General features: G+C 40.4%; 1 protein-coding gene across 1 annotated transcript; it reads right to left on the reverse strand.

The window, feature by feature from the left end:
- Positions 1-5,491: 5,491 nt before the first annotated feature.
- On the reverse strand, positions 5,492-7,682 carry LOC114458695 (protein NLRC3-like; the record flags this gene model as incomplete). The annotated part of the gene is made up of 3 exons (XM_028441107.1): positions 7,629-7,682; positions 5,623-7,429; positions 5,492-5,545 (listed from the first exon to the last, which is right to left on the reverse strand). Coding segments are annotated over exons 1-3 (1,898 nt in total), but the record flags the coding sequence as incomplete, so codon positions are not given.
- Between the last annotated feature and the right edge of the window lie 18,246 nt (positions 7,683-25,928).

A 25,928-nucleotide genomic window follows, 5' to 3' on the forward strand; every position in this document is an offset into this window, starting at 1 on the left:
TAAAACTTCAACATTCACATGACATAAATGTACATATATATACACTAACACATATAATTACAACACCCATTATAAATGATAATAGAGATTGATAAAATACATATACACACCCATATATATATATCTACACATAAACACACACCATGAAAAAAAAATAAAATAAAAAGAACATAGATTTGAACATTAGCTGAACAACTTTAACACAAATAATTAACACTAGAAATAATAATTATAAAATACTTTAGTTTAAATATATTTTACCTACTTTAACGTTTACAACTAGAAGAGGCTAAAATGAATTAATGAATAAATGGAAACTGAGACACAAATAAATATTAAAATGAATTAATTAAATAAAGAAATAGGTAAACAAATACTTAAATAAGTCAATAAATAAATAAATAAGTTGATCTCCAAAGGCACCAAATATGACAACACAAAATACTTTTGTTATAATGACAATTTACCAAAAACCTCTTGGGTAAAAATAAATTGAAAAAAAAATTAAATTTGTTTTTTGAAAATAGCCAAACACAGACACATTATAAAAACGTATAGACTCAAAATGGCTCCATCCAGATAGTTTTGATTATGTTAAACTCAGAAGAAAAAACAAACTGTTTCCTACAAAGACATGACATCAAAATAATAATAATAATAATAATAATAATAATAATAATAATAATAATAATAATAATAATAATAATAATAATAATAATAATAATAATATGAAATATGAAATATGAAATAAGAATAATGATAAATAATCTGATCTGACTGATCTGGACATGTCATCTACCAGTGGCTGTTAGTGATTGGTAGATGACCGTTGCTATGGATACTATGGACAAATACAGAATGAACTCTCCCTCAAAAGGAAACACTCTGAAAAAAACTCTGCTGCTGGGAAAAGACTAAACTAAAGTGTTCTAATCATTCCCTCCTGATAAAACAAGTAAAGACTGAAGGACACGTCACAGAAAACAATAATGCTGATGCTGCTAAAATATGTTGGTGTATGTTAACATGAAACCCTTCAGTTTAGAAATCATTAAATCAAAACTATATGTTCAATCCCATAAGGTTTTATAGATAACACTAATAATTCTGTAATTTGTCTCATGTTTAATTAAAAAACGAATACATTAATGAAATAAGATAAAATACTAATTATTGAACAAACTAAAAAACTTAAATTGTAATATCAAATTAGGAAAATAAACTAAAATACATTTTGGTTGAGAAACTTTTTAATAAAAGTTCAGCCTTTGTTTCAAAGTTAGATTTGAAATGTTTCACATAAAAACATCTCCTCCATAAACCAGTAATTATTTTACCTAAACCTAAAATATATAAAGACTAAGAAAAAAAATAGGAACCACAACAATATTTATGTTTTAATTTGATTTTGAATATTTCATTTAAAATCACTAATGTCCTAAAAAGTCACAACTTTCACATTATTACATTATTTAATAATAATAAACATAGAAACAAAACACACATCAAACAAATGTTTTTCTGATCTTAAATCAGAAATGTCCAAATCAACATATATTAAATTAAAACAGCTTTAATAGATAAACCAGAAATGAATTTCTCCTCTTTTTGACATGAATGAAATGAATGATTATGAAACTATATCTTGTGTGAACTGCAGTGAACTGGTAGAAAGAACATTAGATAACACACAACACAACTTGTTCACAACTGATACAGAAAGAATATAAAAATAACATTGTTTGACCTAGAAAATAAACACTTACACAACAGAATAATTACAACACATAAACATTGATTAAATAAGATATTATGGAAACAACACACACACACACACACACACACACACACACACACACACACACACACACACACACACACAGATATATAAAAGTAATATTTTTAGTTAAAAGGTAAATGAACAAATGATCTTAATAACAGACATGGATAACATTATTTCATATATTGAGGAATCATATATACTGTATAGACCCTGGCCCAGAATGCAGAACAGTGGCTGATCACCTGAGGTTATAAAAACAACCTCACCACCTAAAACGTCTAATCAAAGGTGGGGGGGCTGAACCGTACATGTTACGTGGTCTATAGATTTAACTAGGACTCTTTAGAGAGATAATAAAGACATAAATACAATCACAAATCTGTTCCCTTGTAAGCTACATAAATATTAGTAGAGGCATAAATTAACATAACACCTGGTTACATTTCTGTTTTGTTCTAATTACTGTTTTATTCTAATGATTTGATTTACTTTTCAGTTCTTTGGGTTATTTTCTTACTTTTTTATTCACTTCTTTAATAATCTCTGTCAGTTTGAATATTATGTTACAACTGTGTAAAATATTGTCATTTTCCTCTATTTATGTTCTAAAAACCCTTATGTGTATTTATACCCTCATATAGATAAATACATATGTAGACATGGAGAGAATTAGATAGAAATTATAACTTGAAATATTTAAAAAAAATCATAATCAATTTTTTGTCGTTTGTGTTTCAAAAGCTTCCATATAAATTTGATAAAGACTGATAGTAATTTCTGAAAGTCATTTCCTGATTGGTCGCTGTGGGCAGGCAGGACCGTGAATGTATTTTTCCTCACTAAGAAATAAGAATCAATCAATCAATCAGTTAAGGTTCCTGCTGTGGGTTTTCACATTCACATGGAAAGAGAAGTGATAATAAAATAAAATACACACACACTACATAGCAATCATAGACTCACCTCACTATGTGGTTGTATGTAATAAAGACATTATAAAATCTGTATTGAATAAATCTTAAAACACCTTTTGTAATCATGTGATGTTTTATAAGATTGATTTTGATGAGCATGTATTCAGTTATTGTTTGTACAGATAAATATAAGTGGCTAATTTCAAGTTTACTATGTAAATTCAATTTAAACACAAATCATGTTTGTATTCTGTTCTGTTCTACTTATAACTTTTTTCTTATATTAAAACATAGTCTAACAGTAATCCAATAAATGTAATAAAGTTAAATAAAAGTTTTTGGCCACTCTAAAATGGTAAACAAAATAGGAATATAACTTGAAATAAAATTAAAGGAAAAATAACAATAAAACAAATTAACAAGCTTACATTAAGTAACCTGATATAATTTCCAAATAACGTTAATATAACATATTAAAACATAGTCTGAATTAAATATTTTGTCTTATTCATAATTTTATATAGTCACACTGTTAAACAGTGTGACGAGAGGAAATGTTAGAATGGATTATTATTCATGGTTACTTTTTGTGTGTAATACTATAATTATATATCTTTATACTCAATAAATCTATTCATAAAATATATTCAGATCAACTTGTTAGCTGTTATTTTCAGATCAAGGACAAACAGTTTCAGAACATCTGATTTCAACTTAATCTAAATCTAAAAAATAACACAACCATGTACGTAAACAAAGAGACAAATCAGAAATAAACAAGACAATCAGATTAACACTAAAATGTTAGTTTGACCCAAAATGTACAAAGTCTAAATCATTAACAAATAATTATAATTCTATTCTAAAATGAAACTTAATACATGTTAAACAACTCATGTTCTATATACCTAAATAAATTAAATAAACATACACCATAGACCCCTAAATGATCAATAATAATGAATAAATCAATAAATCTTAAACATAACTTGTATTGCTTTAAATCACCAGTAAATTACATCTTTAAGTAATTACAAGGAGCTGATCATTTGATTTATAAATATATATAAAAAAAAAAAGCAGACCCTGAGGACCACAGCTGTGTTTTAGATGAGTGTCTGTTCTTCTATTGACTTGTTATGACTTGTTGATTCATTTTCTGTTCATCTCTAATAAATTGATTGATTGATTCAGCAAAACCTCTGACTATGTCTCTCTGTATGAAATCTCAGGTACTGAACACAAGAGTTAGCTCACAAACTCTAACAATTGTTAAACAATGATATTTGTACCATAAGTCTACAGTTTGAATGAAGATTTAAATGTTTTAAAAACATACATATTTCTGTTTTAATAATTGTATGAGTGGGTCAAGTTAAACATTTTATTATTTTATTTTATATTACGCATTGTTGGAATGTCAGTGCTAAATAAATATTTTCATATTTTAAAGGCAGGGTAGGTGATTTTTGAAAGCTAGCATGATTTTGAGTGTAGCTTACTCCCCTCCCCTCTGTGCTCCGTCTCACTCACATGCATTAGCACTGCTGCTGCAGAAGTGGATCTAAGCTCATTGTTAGTATTGTGTAGAAACTACGTTATCTCATTCAGCAGTAAGTAAACACTAAACTTTATCATTATATAATGTATGTTAAAAAACGTGACTTAAAACTCTGTTTAAAGTCTGTCATCAATGACGCACTATGAGTGTGGAATCATGGACGTGAGGGGTGGAGAACGAGCAGGGAGAAAGAGAGACATGATTGGTTCATAAAAAACCGAACGGTCTTTTTTCATTGGTCAAAGTTTTTACAGGTTTACAGCTGCTACACATGATGGATTTTCTTTGTTCCTTTTTCAGAGAACATAAGATTAGTTTCTGTCAGAACATTAAAAAAATTTCAACCAAAAACTTAAAAAGTGTATCTGGAAAAAAAATCCCCTACCCTACCTTTAATTGATTGATTATTTGAAACATTGGGAATAATTTGGACAATTGCGATGTTTTAATTTTAGTGGTTAGTAACATTCAGAGCTGGAAATGCAATCATTTATTTCAGGCTTCAGCCAGTAATTTACATTTCAGTTCATCCCTAATTTTTTGACTTGATAACTTGTGTCAGAGCAATAAATAAAATATAATTTCATAAGATATATTTATATTTCTGTATGAACACAATCCTCACTGATTGGTTCCACCTCCTCTGATCTTCTCTCTCATTCCTTCATCAGCTCCTCATAGTTCTCCATCAGCCTCTCCTCACACCTCACTACCTTCTTATCGCTGTCCTTCATCCCTCTAACCTGTCCCAGTCCTCCTCCTTTAGTGTCCCACCTCTCACACCTTCATCACATTCCTCTGATACAGCTCTCTGTCACACATGTGATGGGGATTGATGTGAACATGTGATGAGCTGCTGTGATGTGTCTCACCTCAGAGTGTTCAGTCTCTGAGAGAGCAGCTTCACTGCTGAGTCTCCTGGATGGTTGTAGCTCAGGTCCAGCTCTCTCACACTGGAGGAGTTGGAGCTCAAAGCTGCTGCCAGAGAAGCCCCGCCCACCTCTGTGATGACACAACCTGACACACTGGATTCAGAAAAACATCCACAACTCAGGAAACAAGTGAGGAAACCAGGAACAGGACAATATTGATGGAACATGTGATCTCACTGACCTGAGAGAGTCCAGTTTACAGTGAGGACTCTTCAGTCCTTCACACAGCAGCTTCACTCCTGAATCCTGCAGATCATTGTTACTCAGGTCCAGATGTTTCACACTGGAGGACTGAGAGCTGAGGACTGAGGACAGAGCTGCACAGCTTCTCTCTGAGAGACCACAGAAACCCAACCTGATGAAGAATCAGAGAAACCTTCCAGATGTTTGTCTGTGAGAGAATTAAAGACATGGTCTTCTAGAGTTACATACTCAGCTTTCTTGGAGGCTTTGATCACTGGGAGCAGCTTCAGAAAAGCTTCCTCTGAAGGAGAGAAACTCTTCAGGTCAAAGACATCCAGATGTTCTTGTGATGACAGTAAGATGAAGACCAGAGCTGACCACTGAGCAGGAGACAGTTTCTCTGTGGAGAGACTTCCTGATCTCATGGACTGTTGGATCTGCTCCAGGAGAGAGTGATCATTCACTTCATTCAGACAGTGGAACAGGTTGATGCTTCTCTCTGTGGACAAACTCTCACTCAGCTTCTTCTTGATGTATTTAACTGTTCTCTGATTGGTCTGTGAGTCATTTCCTGTCTGTGTCAGCAGGCCTTTTAGGAGCCTCTGATTGGTCGGCAGTGAAAGACCCAGCAAAAAGCGGAGGAACAAGTCCAAGTGTCCGTTTGGACTCTGTAAGGCCTCATCCACAGCGCTCTGATGGAGAAGGTTCAGAGTTGGTTTTTGAAATGTAAACACCTTGAAGCTCTTCTTCTTCTGTGGTTTATGTTCCAGCAGGTTGACTTTAGAGCTGATGAAGATCTGATGGACATGAAGAGCAGCCAGAAACTCCTGAAGGCTCAGGTGGATGAAGGTGAACACCTTGTCCTGGTACAGGCTGCTCTCCTCTCTGAATACCTGTGTGAACACTCCTGAGCACACTGAGGCTGTTCTGAGGTCCATGCCACACTCTGTCAGGTCACTCTCATAGAAAATCAGGTTTCCTTTCTGCAGCTGCTCAAAAGCCAGTTTTCCCAGAGACTCCATCATCTCCCTGCTCTGTGGACTCCAGTGTGGATCTGTGGCAGCTCCTCCATCAAACTTCACTGCCTTGACTTTGTTCTGAATGACCACATAGTGGCTGTAGATCTGAGTCAGAGTCCTGGGCAGCTCTTCTTCCTCTCTGCTCTTCAACATGTCCTCCAGAACTGTAGCAGTGATCCAGCAGAAGAGCGGGATGTGACACATGATGTAGAGGCTACGACACGTCCTGATGTGGGACATGATCCTGCTGACCTGCTTCTCATCTGTGGACCTCCTCCTGAAGTACTCCTTCTTCTGAAGGTCAGTGAACCCTCTGACCTCTGTCACCATGTCCACAAACTCAGGAGGAATCTGATTGGCTGCTGCAGGCCGTGTGGTAATCCAGAGGAGGGCTGATGGAAGCAATTCTCCTCTGATGAGGTTTATCAGCAGAACCTCCACTGAGGTGGACTCTGAGACATCAGTCAGGGTCTGAGTGCTGAGGAAGTCCAGAGAAAGCCGACACTCATCCAGACCATCCAAGATGAACAAAACCAGGAAGTCCTGGAAGCTGCAGATTCCTGCTTCTTTGCTTCCAGAGAAGAAGTGATCAACAAGTCCCACCAAGCTGAAGCTCCTCCCCCTCAGCACGTTCAGCTCTCTGAAGGTTAGTGGGAATGTGAAGTGAACCTCCTGCTGGGCTTTGTCTTCAGCCCAGTCCACAGTGAACTTGTGTGTTAAGAGTGTTTTCCCAATGCCAGCCACGCCCTTTGTCATCACTGTCCTGATTGGTCGAGGTCTTCCAGGAGGGGCTTTAAAGAGCTCTTCTAGTGTGATGGCTCTTACTGCTGTGTCTGATCTCCTGGATGCTGTTTCTATCTGCATGACCTCATGTTCCTTGTTGACCTCTCCTCCCCCTCCCTCTGTGATGTAGAGCTCTGTGTAGATCTCCTTCAGAAGGGTTGGACTTCCTGCTTTAGCCACACCCTCAGACACACACTGGAACTTCTTCTTCAGCTTGGACTTCAGCTCACGTTGGTATCGATGAGCCTTTGTTCCTGAATGAAGACAAACTTAATGTTAGAATGGAGAAGTCAGAGCATGTTTGAACATTGGAGATCAAAGTGTGTGATGTTCTCAGTCTGGATGGTTCCTCAGATTAAATGTGACTGATTGAATCATGCTTTGAAAAAGAAAAGCCAGCTTTGTGTCCTTCATGTGATGTTCCTCACAGTGAAGATGTTCACATGCTCTTACTGCTCTGCAGACGCTCAGCCAGCTCCTCCTGCTTCATCCTCTTCAGGAAATACAGTGTGATCTTCAGAAAGGCCTCCCTGCTCCTCCTCTGCTCCTCATCTTCACCCTCCATCTGACTCTCTGAGCACTCTGGATCATCTCCATCCACAATCTTCTGTATGTGTTTGAGTTCAGCCTTAACAAAGCTGATGATGTTGTCCTCCAGCAGCTGGAACACAAACACATTAAAGGTGATGAGTGAAGGTCTGCTCCAATCATCTGTGTGTGTGTGTGTGTGTGTGTGTGTGTGTGTGTGTGTGTGTGTGTGTGTGTGTGTGTGTGTGTGTGTGTGTGTGTGTGTGTGTGTGTGTGTGTACAGTGGTTTGATCACAGGTTTAGTGTCTTTGTAGACCTACACACCGTAAAGATGGAGTCAGGCTCAGCTCCAAAGGAACCATTCACACCCTCCAAGCTGCTGTGGAGAAGACACAGAAACTCAGACATGCTGAGGAGCAGCTGGAGGAAAGCACAGGAAGCTCTGCTTACATCATGTGAACATCAGTAACAGTGGGTGATGTCCTGCAGAGCCACAGTGCAGTGAGTGTAGAGCTGCCTTTGGAGCTCAGCTTACGTGTGGAACATCTCAGCATGTTTCCACTGAACAGGAGAACAAGTCTGTTGGACTGAGGCTTTATTTGGCTTCAATCCTTCATAAATCTGAAGATCACACAGTGTCTAAGACTCACCTACACACTGGAGACCATTCCTACAAAGCCTTTTCTCTTTCACCTTCCACTGTTTGCTGAGATTTACATCAACACCACTTCAAATAACAAACATAGTCCATCAAAAGTGCTGAGTCATGTTCACCACTCACTCCACCAGATAGGGCAGCCGGGTGGGGGGTTTTTGATTGGGGTGCTTACTACTCTCAATAGGCCTCTTTTCACCCTGGCGTTTTAACACACCACACTACATAGGGCAAACATTAAAAACATTACATATATCTATATATATATATAAAAAAACTCTTCCTCACACTCCACGGGCGGTCTCTCTTTTTTTTTTTTCTCCAAGCTCGGGTCCTCTACGAGAGGCCTGGGAGCTTGAGGGTTCTGCGCAGTATCTTTGCTGTTCCAAGAACTGCACTTTTCTGGACCGAGATGTCTGATGTATGGCTCTGCTGGAGCCACTCCTCCAGTTTGGGGGTCACTGCCCCAAGTGCCCCAATGACCACGGGCACCACTGATGCCATCACCCTCCAGGTTTTCTCCAACTCTTCTCTGAGCCCCTGGTATTTCTCTAGTTTCTTGTGTTCCTTTTTCCTGATGTTGAAGTCGCTTGGTATTGCTATGTCGACCACAACGGCTTTCCTCTGCTCTTTGTCCACCACCACCATACATATATATATATATATATATATATATATATATATACAAAAATAATAAATAAACATGAAAACACCGTACAGATATAAAACTAACTAATTAACTTGGGCTGCTGCGGTGAGGCCGGTCCAGGTCAACCAATTTCTTCCAAAGCTCGCGGTCCCGTGTCAGCAGATCTGCATCTTCCACGGCAAGTTTGTGTTTGCTATGATGTTGACCCATCGTGTGCGGGGCTTGCCTTGTGCCCGACTCCAACCTGCTGCCCTTGGGTCAAAGTGAAGAATGGCTTGCGTCGGATGGTCAGGAGGTAAGTGGAGGACATGGCCAAACCAGCGGGTACGTCGTAGCGCAGCCAAGCAAGATGCTCTCGGCTGACACTTTTGGGCTCTTAGCACTTTGTTGGCGCCACCTGATGTTTTCGATGGTTCTGAGAGCCCTGCTATCAAAACCATCTATTCTTGCAGCCAGAGTATTGTTCAAGGGCCACATCTCTGAGCCATAGAGAATGAGTACTGCCAAGTTGTAAATTCGGAGCTTCATTTTGTGTGAGATGGAGCAACGCTGCGGTCTCTCTGGTTTTCAGAGAGACCGCAGAGCTGAAGCTGCCAGGGCTCTTCTGTGAGTAATTTCTGGTTTTAGTTACCCATTGTCTGTAACTGTGGAGCCAAGATATACAAGGCTCTTGACAGGCTTAACAATGTTGTTGCCAAGCTGAAGAGGGGGTGGATCTGGTCCATCACCGACATGCATAAACTTGGTCTTTGTCCAGCTCACTTGAAGGCCAAGCTTCTCTGCCTCCTCACTGTATATGCTCAGGGCATCCCATAACTGGCTGTAGGATGTGCTCAGTGTGGCACATCTTGATAAGGTAATATTTGCCCACTCTTCTTTACTAAACCGCTCCAAATGTGACAGATAGCGAGGGCATCTCCTGTGTACAGCCGTCTTCAGATCACCCCACATTCTTTTGTTGATGTGGCTGTGTGCTTAGGGTCATTGTTGTGTTGAAAGATAAAGTTCCTCTTCATCTTCAGCTTTCTAACAGAAGCCTGAAGGTTTTGTACCAACACTGCTTGGTATTTGAAACTGTTCATAATTCCCTCCACCCTGACTAAGGCCCCAGTTCCAGCTGAAGAAAAACTGCCCCAAAGCATGATGCTGCCACCACCATGCTTCACTGTAAGCATGGTGTTCTTTTGGTGTTGAGCAGTGTTGTTTTTGCACCAAATATACCTTTTGGACTTATGGCCAAAAAGTTCAGCCTTGGTTTCATCGGACCATAACACATTTTCCCCCATGCATTTGGGAGACTTCAAAGGTGTTTTTGCAAAATGAAGCCAGGCTTGGATATTTCTCTTGGTAAGATAAGGCTTCTGTCTTGCCACCCTACCCCATAGCCCAGACATATGAAGAAGACGGAAGATTGTTGTCACATGTACTACACAGCCAGTACTTGCCAGAAATTCCTGCAACTGTTGTGCCATGTTTTCTCCATTTGATGATGACTATCTTCACTGTGTTCCATGTTATTTTTAATTCATTTGGAATTATTTTGTACCCTTCACCTGACTGATATCTTTGAACAATGAGATCCCACTGATGCTTTGGAAGCTCTCTGCGGACCATGGCTTGTGCTGGAAGATGTGGCTACAAAATTGTGAGGAAAAGCTACTAGAACATCTGAACTTTATTTGGGTTTAATCAAAGGCACTTTAAATGGTGCAGGTGTGTGCTGACTCCATGTTAACATGAGTTTGAATGTGATTGGTTAAATCTGAACACTGCCCCGTCCCCAGTTACAGACCCCTTTCCAAAAAATTTGAATGTCATGGAAAAGTTGTTTAATTTCCATAATTCCATTGAAAAAGTTAAACTTTCATAGATTAGATTCAGGGCCCACAATTGAAATGATTTCAAGTATTTATTTGTTTATTTTTACATAACTGTAGTCAGGAAACAACAGAACATAGCACCCCAAATCATGACTGACTGTGGATATTTCACACTGGACCTCAAGCAGCTTGGGTTCTGTTCCTCACCCATCTTTCTCCAAACCTTTGGAACTTGATTACTGAATGAAAGGCACACTTTACTTTCATCAGAAAAGAGGAACATGAACCACTGGCCAACAGTCCAGTCCTTCTTTTCCTCTTTTTTTCTGCAAAAACTGAGAAGTAAATGGTGATTTCTTCACAGTATTCTAAATTTTTCAAATTCTGTTTTCGTGGGTTTTATGAGCTGGAAGCCCAAATTATGTAAAAATAAACAAATAAATACTTGAAATTGTTTAGACTGTGGGCCCTGAATCTATAATCTATGAAAGTTTAACTTTTTGAATGAAATCATGGAAATTAAACAACTTTTCTAAGATATTCAATTTTTCTTATAAAGGGTCTGTATAAGAGGGTGTGGACACTTTTGCAACCTCATTCTCTAAGTTTTTTTTTATTTTTACTTCATCTCCCTGAAATGTTTCAGTTTGTTTTTCAATTGCATTGTGCAGGTTATAGGTCACATTAAAGGTGGAAAATACTGTGAAATTATTTATTTATATTGTCTCTCCTCCGCTTACTCTCCATAAACAACCACCAGGAAAACGCCTCCACCACTATTGGGACTGAATTCTCATGAGTCCAAATCCTCCAAAGCCCATCTAAAACTTCTCAGAGCAGCAGTACAGAGACACTGGTTCCACATACAGCCCTACAGACATCGACAAACACCGCTCTACTCAATGCATCAATGCTGGCCGACCCCGACGACGGAGGCTCCCCATCAACCAGCCGAAACCCGCTCACCATCAGACGCTCCTGGTCAGTGTAACAGGTTCACACACATTCCTAGTCACTCATTATTGGTGATTAAATAACTAGGAACATCAGATTATTTAATGACATCACACACTGTATTCCAGGTGCTACAGTTCACACTATCTGAGACAAACTTAACCAAATGCTACCCACGCTGCCAGCAACTGTTACTAAAATAGTGTTACACGTAGGAACAAACCACGACGTGAAGGGATGTGAACCATGAGTGAGTTTAACCTTCCCTCACCAAAGAACAAACAGTACATGGATTGATGTCGTATGTGTTTGTTTGTTCTGTCTTTGATGGAATATATTATTATTATTATTATTATTATTATTATTATTATTATTATTTTTATCATTAAATGTCTGACTGCTGTAAGGAGCCGAGGCAACGATTTATCAAGTGAACGTGATGCCGTCATCAACTACAGCCGTTATAATGAAGATCTCTGTCATCATCCATATCTGTCAAGTTTTGAATTTGAAAGGGACATTTTCTGGCGCCCATTACGAGACGTCCCACCCACTCAACCAAGCAGTATTCCTTATATTTTAGGATAGGTGTACAATAAATCTAAAATACCCACTTGTCGACCACTTACTAAATACAATTATATGATTAGAATCTGGTAGGTCAACCTTTATTAACAATGAAATACTGTGAACATTCCTACTAGGGCTGGACGATATGGACTAAAACTCATATCTCAATATATTTTCTCAAAATGGTGAAATATGATATAAATCTTGATAATTTTATCAAATAAAGTCTGACCAGAAAAACAATTCTGGGTTAAATTTGCTGATGCTAAATGCTATACAGGGACATTTATTAGCAAACAGCTGATCAATATGTGTCACTCATTAATCATCTAACTAAGCTTTACATGTTGTTCTGAGAAGTAAAAGCAGCGACTGCTAAAACTAGTATTTTGATACATAATAAGCTATGATATATATATATATATATATATGAAATATTATAGTTTTCTATATCGCCAAAATAGAAAACTCGATACATCTTGAATCCAGCCCTAATTCCTAAATTATAAAACAGTCTAAATAAAAACATAAATGTGTATATGAAGCACATGTGTTTATTTAATATACTTACAGTTTATATACATATCAACACATTGCATATTTATTATTAATTTCACGTTGCTTGTCTTTAAGTCAGACATTTACATTTTATTTTCATTAGATATTTTCTTATAATTTCTCATGCTCACTCATGTGGTTCTCTGGTATTCACTAATGACTTATTAGACACATTTATTACAGACTTTACATTCTTCAACACTTTATACAGCAGTGTATATTTGTGGAGCTTGTGAATGGCTGAGTTTTCATGGTGACTTCCGCGGTGGTAAACGTTAAAATCTCAGTTATTAATCTAACAGAACGTGTAACTGTGTCCCATCCTGATGGTCTTTAGGAAGATAAACTCTGTGTCACATTTCACAACATATTTACACCAGTTCTTTGTTTTTTTTGCTGGAACGTCTTCATTCATTCATCTCTTTTCTGAGTTCCACCAAGCCAGGCCATTTCAGGTGGCAGTTCTCACGAGGCTAGTGACGGCGTTCAGTTTAGTAAAGCATCTTTTATTCATTACATAAAAATACGGGAAAATACTAATACGGGAAGATGGCGGGAAAGAGGGGTAAAATATGGGAGTTTCCCGGCCAAAACGAGATACTTGACAGGTATGGTCATCATCTAGTATCCATCGAGACACTTTGTAAATGATCAGCTTTATTGATCTCTTTGTTAAGACAAATAAAGTTGTATAGCTGCATGTACCGAGTGTCCATTTCCCCTGTTCTTCTTCTTCTTCTGATTTTTTTAGTGGTAGTTTCCTCTTCCTCTTCTTCTGCATTGTTGGAGGTAATTTGGTTATAAATGCATTTTATTAATAAATGATATGTTATAAGTTATATTATATGTTATATGACATAGGTATATATATACACACTACACTATATATATATATATATATATATATATATATATATATATATATATATATATATATATATATATTTGGAGGGTCAGTCACTTGGTACCAGCAACAACTGCTGGAATCAAGCGGCATTGCAGGAGTTACAAGTTAAAAGTTGGCTATTCTCCAAGTATTTTCCAAAAGTCACATGTACAGAGACAGCCAATAGAATGTCTGATGACACACGCATACGGATGTGATTACAGACACACAGAATGGATTACACACAGACAACAATGTTTATAAATCCTAATTCTACACACGTTTGTATTACACACACACACACACACATAAATAGTTTTGTTACAATAATGGCCTCATACAGTAAATGGACTTGATTTATATAGAGCTTTATCACCACACTGAAACAGTCTCAAAGCACTTTACATATCAGCTCATTCACCCAATCACTCTCACATTCACACACCAGTGGGACAGGACTGCCATGCAAGGCGCTAGTCGACCACTGGGAGCAACTTAGGGTTCAGTGTCTCGCCCAAGGACACTTCGACACATAGTCAGGTACTGGGATGGAACCCCCAACCTCTCAATCAGAAGACGACCCTCTACCACCTGAGCCACGATGACCACAGTGAAACTACAGATAGAACATAGAGTCTGAGTGTTAATCTATGTTAAACCTCATGTGTTCTGTTTGTTCTAATTAATAAAAGTTATTAATATAATAATATAGTACATGGTGTGAGTAAATGGTGTAACAGGTTATAAACACAGCGTTGACAGGACAAGCTGAAAAGAACACTTAGAATGTGCTGACATGGCTTATCGTCAACTATTGGAGGATTTGGAGAGCTGTGCTCTCTGCAGGAGAACGTCTAAAGATGGAGCTGATCTGTGGCTCCTCCCCCAAAATATAGTGACTGATTAATGCTGTGATTGTAAATGTTGGAGCGACAGACAACGTGCACTAAAGCCATCCCAGTGCACATCCAGCTGCTGTCTGAGCCTCCATTGGTGAGTGTTACAATGACTAGAAATGATTGATCAACCTCTGATGATTTATTACAACATCTCTATGGGTCATAGAGGGATACGGTTACGTACTGAGTCGTTGTTCAGGATGTTTGTTTGTTAGTTGATCCTTGATTTCATTTATAGCTTTGGTCAGAATCCACTGGAAAAAGTCTGTTCACACATTCTGAACCTCCTATCATCTTCAAATAATGTCTATTATTTTTTCAGTGATAAACATTGAATGAAGTCAAATTGACCCCAAGAATAATAGGAGGGTTAAAAGGATTGCTGCTACCATATATGGTCAATTAGAGGCGTGTCTTAATGTAAATGATCCTGAACATGTGCTAGCTTTAGAACAGGTGGGATTAATCAACACTGCTGTGTGTACGACCTCTGTCCACACGCTTCATAAATACTGATTCTTTTTGTACTGGTGCACATTCTACATTTCATTGGTCTGAACGTATTTAGAACCAGTTCTATGAACAGATCAATAAATGAGGCCCCTGGACCATCAGGAAGACAACCAGCAACCTTCTTTATGTGGACTCACTGTGGGTCAGTAGATGGACCTCCTTTGAAGTAAATGGGTCTGCCCATGGACTGGTCACTTCTATAGGACACACAGCTGGGTCCAGGTCCAGATGTGAGCTGCTTCCTGGTCCTTGAACACACACACACACACACACACACACACACACACACACACACACACACACACACACACACACACACACACACACACACACACACACACACACACACACAGTGTAACACTGATGTACAGAGGTGTGAGTGCTGAGGTCTGACGTGGTCTCACCTCTGATCTTCAGTCTGGATCTCATGTTGTTCCTTCACCGTGTCCTGATCCATCTCCACGTCATGAGATGATGAGCTGAAAATATGAGTGTGAGACAAACAGCGCTACCTGAGTATCATGGTAAAGAGTGTAAACACACATTATAGAAGATAAAAGATGTCAAAGCTCTGAGTTTCACAACAAATATCTGGAACTCTGAAGTTTAACAGCACACTGACTGGATGAGAGTTAGTGCTACACACTGTGATGCTAATGCTAAATGCTACACACTGTGATGCTAATGCTAAATGCTACACACTGTGATTCTAATGCTAAATGCTACACACTCTGATGCTAACGCTAAATGCTGCACACTGTGATGCTAACGCTAAATTCTACACACTGTGATGCCAACGCTAAATGCTACACACTGTGATGCTAATGCTAAATGCTACACACTGTGAAGCAAACACTAAATACTATACACTGTGATGCCAACGCTAAATGCTACACAGTGTGATGCTAACGGTAAATGCTACACACTGTGATGCCAACTCTAAATGCTACACACTGTGATGCTAATGCTTCACAAATTATTACCGAGTAACGTTTTCTAGCTCGTAACGTTTTCTAGCTCGTTATAAAAAACGTGAACTGATACATATCTCGGTCAAAATAAATGTTAACAACACCAAATCTGAGATCCTTAGTTGGCATGTGACTGTGGGGGTATGCACCAAATTTGAATAATTTAGGCCACCAGGGGGCACTGCAAATATGGAATATTTATATCTCTTAAAATGCCAATTTTTACCACATTTGATGGGTATGATCTTGGGTCCCTCCTGATGCCATATCTCAAAGTTATTCGTGATTGGTCAAAGTGGGCGTGGCTTATTACATGATAACATATAAATACAATTTATTTCAGCTGAATTATTATTTTGAGGGCTGTGAAGTTTACACGGTAGATATAGAAGACCACAAAGACCACCCATACCAAAAATTGCGCCACTCGGTCGGGGGGGGGGGCTCTGTGGCTCTGGGTTTGCCTACTCCTGCTAGGTGTTGAAACTATCATTGATCCCCCTTACTTTTATTTATGATGTATTTTAATTAAATTAAATTATTTAATTGATTAATGTATTTTTACTTAATTCTCTTTTTTTCTCTCATTTTCCTTCTCTTCTCTCAATCTATTGTGCATATATATATATATATATGTCTGAATTTAAAGGAATTTAAACATAAATACATAAAGTTTATCTTCTTGAAGCATAAATGTTAAAGGGATAAAATTGTATATATGTGTGTATATACATGTGTATGTGTGGAGAGATGAATGTATAGTTGATCACATAAATTGTATGATTATATAGATATATACCAATTAATTTTGTGTATATACTTTATATATGTATATTTATAGTGTAAATAGGTGTATATTATAAAAAGATTATATGTATAGTACTAGATATTACATGTGGTAGGATCATATAATTATATACTTTCTCCTACTCCTTTTAGAACATTTACAGGTTTCACCAGCAGGATTTGTATACCATTAGTTCTCTTTGATTTGTTTGATGGATTTTAATTTTTTTTAATTATTATTATTATTATTTTTTTCATTATCATTCCTTTCCCCAGAGGCATCGGACTGAGGTGGTAAAGGGGACTGAGTACCCAGGGCCCAGGGCAAGGGGTGGGGGGCCCTCAGAAGTCTGCTTATTATATATATATATGCATTTGAAAAGTTTTTAGATTATTTAAATGTGAATTCAAAGGGCCCTGTGTGAAAATAAGATGGTTGTTAATCACAGTCTGGAAAACCAGGACAAAAAGTCAAAGAAAGGCAGAGAAGGTGAAATGAGGGAAAACAACTGTTTACTCAGTTCTTCAGAGATTTAAAACACTCACATTTTTTTTAGACTAACTTTAACACACTCTAATAAACATGATCAAAAACTAATTTAAAAAAAAAAAATGTCTCTGGTGTCGCTGGACATTTGTGAAATTAAAATGGTTAGGGTGTTATACACAGAAAGGTCTGTGTGTGTGTGTGTGTGTGTGTGTGTGTGTGTGTGTGTGTGTGTGTGTGTGTGTGTGTGTGTGTGTGTGTGTGTGTGTGTGTGTGTGTGTGTGTGTGTGTGTGTGTGTTGCGCGTGCGTGTAGGTCTGTGTGTGTGGAGCGAATATCTCCCCAACGCGGTGCGAGTTCGACCTGAAACTTTGTCAAGCATTGCTCTACGATGCTCACTGACTGATCACATGACCAAATGTAACGGAGTTAAAAATGTATAATTCCACTTGCCATCAATATGCACACATTGCATTGAATCAGGTTTATCCCAGCGTCATTGAATGCCTCACCCCTGTGAACGTGGGACGTGCACCCGGAAGACAGCTGTAGTTCTGACCACGCTGTCTTCTGGTGAGTAGCACAGGCCTTGAGCTCCGGTTTTATTTTTATTATTTACTTTAAACTTATAATTAATGGGTGATTTTTGTTGATTTTTATATTTTCAGTGTAAGATATGTGTGTGTGTATGCAGAAGCAAGGACTGACTGTTTTAATTTCATGCCAGGTACGTTTTGTTCATTTTATGTACATGTTCATGATAATAGCTGTAGTTCTGACCACGCTGTCTTCTGTGTAAGATATGTGTGTGTGTATGCAGAAGCAAGGACTGACTGTTTTAATTTTATGCCAGGATTTCGCCAATAAAAGCTGTGTTGGCCAAAAGTGACGTGGTTTTAATTAAGAACTTAACACAACGCATTGAGAAGAGTACAGACCGCTACAATGGTGCCGTGACCCGGATCATCCAGCAGGGGGCGCCAGGATCGACGTGGGACAGTCAAAGCTTCATCTGTGTTATCCATTCCCTTGGTTTTGTGAGTCAGAGAGTGTCTTATAGCCTGATTTTTTTTTTTCTTCTTCGAGTTGGAGTTTCTGTGTTTAGTATGATGGCCTGTTTGTGCCACAGATAAAAAAAAAAAATTAAGACAAATTAAAAAAACAAAACAAAAAAAAAAAAAAAAGAATTTATATAATATTGTTAAAAAAAAAAAAAAAAAAAAAAATGGATGAACACAATGTTTCAGGTTTTGGAAGAGGATCAAAACTTTGGTTTAGTCAGACCCCCCAAGTGGGTGGACTTGGTGAGAACAAACATGTTACATCTACTCCTTATGGTCTCCCTGGGGAAGTTAATACTTCTGCTGTCACAGATGTTGATGTTGATGGGGAACCTGCAATTGTAGGTCCAGATATTCATGTTCTTAGTGATTTAGTGAAACAGATCGGGACCAGTATAAGTGAAAACATTGTTTCATGTCTTAAATCCATTCCAGTTAGTGATGCTAACATGTCTCAGTCCACTAAAGCTGACTTATCTAAAGTTAACTTGACAGTTACTCATGACAGCTTTGAGCCACATCCTTTCAGAGGAGAAACTACTGATAGGATTTCAGTTGTGGAGTGGGAGGAGTCTATGAGGCTTTATCTGAGTAGGCGGGGCATAGAGCTGTGTTACCAGGTGGATGAGGTTTTGAGTAAGTTACAGGGAAGAGCACGTGACGTAGTGACCATTGGACTCCGTAGCCAACCTTCTGTAGATTTACAGTCTGGTCCTCAACCTGTGTTTGATATATTGAGGCAACATTTTAGTGACTCTGTGACCTCCTTTATGCCTATGGCTGACTTCTATGACACAAAACCCAGACCCAGTGAGACTGCTTTTGACTATTGGATTCGACTCAATAAAGCCATTGACATGCTGTGGATGGATTGAAGAAACAGGGAAAGACTCTCGACAACCCTTCCCGTGAAGTGACGGTCATGTTTATAATCCACTGCCCTGACACTGAGCTGTCATTGATCTTTAGCGGCAAGCCGTTGGAGGAGTGGACTGCCACTGATGTCCAAGTGCAGTTAGATGAGCATCACAGAAAAAGGCGTCTTCAGCAGCGTCAGTCTTTACACACGGCTGGAAAGCTGCAGGACAACCAAGCTGTTTTGCAGTGCCGTGTCCAAACTGCTGAGGGTGGCCCGGCCCCTCAAGAGGTGAAAACCAGTCAAACCTCGCAACCTGAAGGACAGTCGCTTGAGCGTGTTATCACTCTTCTTGAGCAGTTGCTGCAGCGAGATGTTTCTCAACGTTCTAGGCTGCCAAGGCCAGGTAGTGCTGTTCGTAACAGGTCTCGGGGTCCCTGTTCTATTTGTGGGGGCGACAAATGATACCACTTCCCACTGCAGAAGAGAACGTCTTTGTTTCCGCTGCTACAGTGCTGGACATCAGGCTGTATCCTGCCATGTTACTCCTCCTGTGGACTCACCTGCTGCTCAACCTGGTGGCTCCAACCAGCAGGGAAACTGATCGGCCCACATGAGCAGGGGAGTAGTGTAGGGCCATGTGACATTTCCCCACAAGATATTAATGATGTTGATTTTGAGTCAGTGTACTCACAGTTCTGTTCCCAAGCAAGTGATAATTTAACTGTGATTATGCAAAATACACAAAGACTTTCTGCAACTGATAACCTTTTTCACACTGACGTGTTGATCCAAGACATCATGAAACTCCGAGCTATGCTGGATAGTGGCTCAATGGCCTGTTCTTTAAGTTCTCGGTTGCTCCCTGTTTTAAAGCAAAATAACATTGTCTCCCCTGACTCGATTTCCCCCACTCTGGTTGTTCTTATTGGATGTGGAGGTTCAAGAACAAGCCCTGTTGGTGTGTGTGAATTAAAGATGACCGTGTTTGGGTGTTCCTTCTCAGTGCCAACGCTCATCGTGGAAGGCCAAAGTGATGATCTCGTTCTCGGCAGCAACGTGATGAAGCACCTCATTCGGGCAGTAAAGTACTCTAAAGACTCCAAGGAGACAACGCCACTCTTGGAGCAGGTGCCCATGAATGAACAGAGTATGCTGCAGCTGTTGAGCGCTGTGGAGACATGGAGAGGAGATGATTGTCCTGAAAAAGTGGGTACTGTTAAACTCACAAAAGCAGTAACCCTAGAACCCATGACAGAACATTTAGTTTGGGGTCGCCTACCAGCTCATGTGTCTCTCTCCATCGGTAGCACAGTGGTAGTGGAGCCAAGTGAGTCACGTACAGTGCCGCGCTCAGTGATGGTGGGTCGAGTTGTAACACCACTGTGGGGCAACGGATGGGTCCCAGTGAGAGTTATTAACCCTTCTCATGAACCACTGACTTTGAGACGTAATTGTAAGATTGCTGACGTTTCCCCCTGTCTGGCACTGGAAGACTTTGACACTGACTACCTCTATGTACCTGACTCACCTGATGAAGTACAATGTACTGTGACCAAGACGGCTGACAGGTTTGACGTGGCTAGTGAGAAGAGCTTGACAGTCGATTCGGACTTTACTGCTCAACCAGCCTTTAGCCCCGCTCTCTCTGACTTGGGACTACATGACATTGACATCAACGCAACTCATCTGTCACCTTTCTGGAAGGCAAAGCTGGTTGATCTGCTGGCTAGGTATGAATCCATCTTCTCTCGCCACAGGCTGGACTGTGGTAAAGCCAAAGACTTTGTCCATCGCATCCGACTGAGTGACAGTAAACCCTTCAGGCTTCCCTATCGCCGACTGTCGCCATCTAACTACGAGAAGCTGAGGGTGGCCTTGACTGAGATGGAGGAACGTGAAATCATCAGGAAGTCTACGAGTGAATATGCATCCCCGCTTGTCCTCGTCTGGAAAAAGAATGGTGACCTGCGGCTCTGCACTGACTTTCGGTGGCTTAATACACGCACAGTTCGAGATGCACACCCCTTGCCTCACCAAGCTGACGCCCTGGCTGCTCTGGGGGGGAATGCGTTCTTCTCTACCATGGACCTGACCTCTGGTTATTACAATGTTGAGGTTCACGAGGATGATAAAAAGTTCACTGCTTTCACTTCTCCCTTTGGGCTTTACGAATACAATCGATTGCCACAAGGACTTTGCAACAGCCCGGCCACGTTCATGAGAATGATGATGGCTATCTTTGGCGATCAAAACTTCCTGAGTCTTCTGTGTTACCTCGACGACATCCTTGTGTTTGCCCCCGATGAACAGTTAGCACTGCAGAGACTGGAGATGGTGTTTGAGAGGTTAAAAGCACACAATCTGAAGCTGGCACCAAAAAAGTGCCACTTCATGAAGTCTTCAGTGAAGTTTCTGGGGCATATTGTGACAAAGGAAGGCATTTTTACAGATCCGGAGAAGGTCAGAGCAATTGTTGACTTGCAGGAGAAGGATCTAATGATAGATGGTTCTGACACCCCATCCCCCACTAAGATCAGATCCTTCCTTGGAATGGTGGGATTCTATCAGCAATTTTTTGAGGGATATTCTGGTATAAGCAAGCCCTTGTTCGCGCTGACATCTGGGATGAAAAGGCAGCGTCGTGCCAGAAATAAAAAGAACCAGCCTACTTCCAGAAGCCTGTCATCTGCGGATTGGTCCCCTGCATGCAGTAATGCTTTCACGCAGCTTAAACTAGCTCTGATAAACACAGTCCCACTTGCTCATCCCAACTTCAGTAAGCCATTCCTCCTTTCAGTTGATGCTTCCTCCAACGGACTTGGTGCAGTGCTGTCTCAGCTGGCTGATGGTGATGAAGTTGCGAGACCCATTGCATTTGCTAGCAAGTCCCTGAATTACGCCCAGTCCCGCTACCCAGCTCATAGGCTTGAGTTCCTCGCACTTAAATGGGCTGTGTGCGACAAGTTCAGCCACTGGTTGAGGGGCCATAAGTTCACGGTATGGACTGACAATAACCCGCTCACTTACATCCTTAGTAAGCCTAAACTGGATGCTTGTGAGCAGAGGTGGGTGTCAAAACTGGCACCATTTGACTTTGACATCAAATATATTCCTGGTCCTAAAAATGTGGTGGCCGATGCCCTTAGCCGTGAGCCGTTTGTGCATCCCAGCGTTCTCCACCGACTCACGACAGTCCCGTATGGTGCACTTTTGGAGGAGGCAAATGCTTTGGAGATCAACTGTGTGCAAGATGCTTTTCGGTTGTCTTGTGATCCTCTCAGCCGCCTACAGCGACAACCATTGACTTTGGCCATCAACAGTGCGGCAGCAGTGTCCCAGCATCCCCCCATGTCTTCTAAAGCTGTATCAGCTGTGTTGGAGTACTCAAGAGAGGACAGCTGGTTTCCCCCTCATGCATTTTGTTTGCCGCAGCTGGCTCAATCAATTCTACCATCTGAGCTGTTGAATTTCCGGCCCTTACCAAAAGACAAACTGGCATCTATGCAGCGTGCTGATCCATATCTGGGCCGGGTGATCAACTTCGTGGAACGTCGGAGACAACCCTCGAGACGTGAGCGTACTCATGAGCCGGCTAAAGCTTTACAACTTCTCAGACATTGGAAGCAACTTACCATCAAAGCGGGTGTCCTTTACTGTACGTCGAAAGATGTTGTGACAAAGAGAAAGACGTACCGATATGTTGTGCCTAATAGTCTTGTGGATAAGGTGTTGGAAGGTATCCATGATGAGGCAGGTCACCAAGGGCAGAAGAGGACAATCTACTTGGCAAGACAACGGTTCTACTGGATTGGGATGGAGAAAGACATAAAGGATTATGTGCAGCACTGTCATCGATGCCTGGTCAGTAAGTCTCCTGAACCTGAGGCGAGGGCGCCACTCGAGAGTGTAAAGACTTCTAGACCTCTTGAGCTGGTATGCATTGATTTTTGGTCAGCTGAGGACTCATCCAACAAGTCTCACGATGTTCTCGTTGTGACTGATCATTTCACTAAGCTCGCTCAAGCCTACCTTTGTCCCAACCAGTCTGCTAAAGCTGTCGCTCATCAAATGTGGAACAACTTCTTCTGTGTTTATGGCTTTCCTGAACGAGTGCACTCGGATCAAGGTGCAAACTTTGAAAGCAACTTGATTGCTGAGATGCTCAAGGTCGCTGGTGTAGAGAAATCTCACACTACGCCCTACCATCCAATGGGAAATGGGGCAGTTGAGAGGTTCAATCGTACTCTTGGTAACATGATCAGAGCCCTCCCGCCAAGAGTTAAACAGAAATGGCCCCAGCTCCTGCGTTCGCTCACGTTCTCGTACAATGCAACTGTCTATGAAACTACAGGCTTTGCTCCCTTTCTCCTGATGTTTGGCAGAGTCCCCAGGATGCCTGTTGACCTCATGTTTCAATCGGTTCTGATGGACGAAGAAGTGGTGGATTATGATGTCTATGTGCTAAGTCTCAAGCGTGACTTGGCGGAGGCTATCAGGATTGCTCAGATTTCCACCGTGAAGCAACAAGAGAGGCAGACTGAGCTTTACAACCGGAAGGTGAAGGGCGCACCTGTGGAGGTTGGGGACAGAGTTTTATTGGCTAACAAAGGAGAACGAGGTCGGAGGAAACTGGCCGATCGCTGGGAGAGCCATCTGTACACTGTTGTGGGAAAGCAGGAAAACTCTCACACCTTCAAACTCATGAACAGCGTGACAGGCCAAGAAAAGGTGGTGCACCGGAATCTCATCATGCCTGTGGATTTCTTGCCCATTCCAGAGAATGTGGAGGATGATGGATCCCTTCTTAGTGACCTGACAGATGAGGCTGTGGAGGGGTCTCTGTTGGCGTCTAGACGTGATCGTTCAACTGTCCTTTCTGTCTGTGTACCTGAGGACAGAACTGCGTTTTGGGTTTCTCAGCTTCCACCCTCATCCGGGGATCAGTCGACTACCATGGACGATGTGAATGGACATGACTGGGGCGGACCGGACACATCTGGGGAGGTTGACTTGGACAATCACGATGAGTGTGGATTTGACTGTCAGGATGGGACTAGACATAGTGATGTCTTTCAGCCTGACACTTGTACTCCGACTGTTGACGCCGACTGTGCGGTTGATTTATCTGACTCTGTACTTGCTGACTCTCCTCTTCCTGTTGACTTGTTGCCTTCTGATGCTGGTTGTGTTGTTGCATTGGAGGCGGGACCCGACTGTTCTTGTGACAATCTTCAGAGGATGAGGACTAGGTATGGGAGGATCGTTAAGCCTGTTGTCAGACTTATTGAGAACATGCATCAAAGAGTTCAGGTACCTGAGAGTTCTTGGAGGTTGCTGTTGTATGTGTTGGCTCTCCATGTGTATATGTTGCCGTTTTCTCATGTGTAGTTTTTGATGTTCTTTGATTTTTTGTTGGCGATTTGACATTTTTTTTTTCTTCTCTTTTCCCTCTTTTTTTTTTCCCCATCTGTGATAGAAGGTTACCTGAGCGTGAGTTTTGGTGTGAGTCCATATGGGTGGTGGAAATTGTGTGCTGTTTTGGTGACATGATTCTGGGTGATTTTACATGTATTTGGGCATGTTTTTTTTCCTATGGATGCGGAAGGTTTTGCAACCCTTCCTCATTCTAATTCCTCTGGAATAGTTTTTTAGCTGGAGTACTTATTATCTGTCATACTAACGGTACTGTACACGAAATTGTTTGTATCTTTATGCTTTTGATGTGTTGTTGCTGCCTGGTATGTATGTGATGTGGTTTTTTAGTTATGTCTTTGTTTTTCATTTTGATAGGCAAGTGGAGTTCAGTAGGGGGGAGTGTAACGGAGTTAAAAATGTATAATTCCACTTGCCATCAATATGCACACATTGCATTGAATCAGGTTTATCCCAGCGTCATTGAATGCCTCACCCCTGTGAACGTGGGACGTGCACCCGGAAGACAGCTGTAGTTCTGACCACGCTGTCTTCTGGTGAGTAGCACAGGCCTTGAGCTCCGGTTTTATTTTTATTATTTACTTTAAACTTATAATTAATGGGTGATTTTTGTTGATTTTTATATTTTCAGTGTAAGATATGTGTGTGTGTATGCAGAAGCAAGGACTGACTGTTTTAATTTCATGCCAGGTACGTTTTGTTCATTTTATGTACATGTTCATGATAATAGCTGTAGTTCTGACCACGCTGTCTTCTGTGTAAGATATGTGTGTGTGTATGCAGAAGCAAGGACTGACTGTTTTAATTTCATGCCAGGATTTCGCCAATAAAAGCTGTGTTGGCCAAAAGTGACGTGGTTTTAATTAAGAACTTAACACAACGCATTGAGAAGAGTACAGACCGCTACACAAACATCTGTCACACAGGTTTATAATTATCAATCAGAGCTTCAGCATAAAAGAACAACAGGTGAGTGTTTCTGTTTTGGACCAATGGATGCCAACATTGAAAACAGAGGCGGAGCCAGAGGAGTGAGAGGAAGAGGAGGAGGAAGAGGAAAGCAAAGGACTGTAATCTCTGATGAGATCTGAACCACTTTGGTTGATCATGTGATCAATCATGGTG

Source organism: Gouania willdenowi, unplaced genomic scaffold (genome assembly GCF_900634775.1).
Source record: "Gouania willdenowi unplaced genomic scaffold, fGouWil2.1 scaffold_160_arrow_ctg1, whole genome shotgun sequence".
NCBI classification, from domain to species: domain Eukaryota; kingdom Metazoa; phylum Chordata; class Actinopteri; order Blenniiformes; family Gobiesocidae; genus Gouania; species Gouania willdenowi.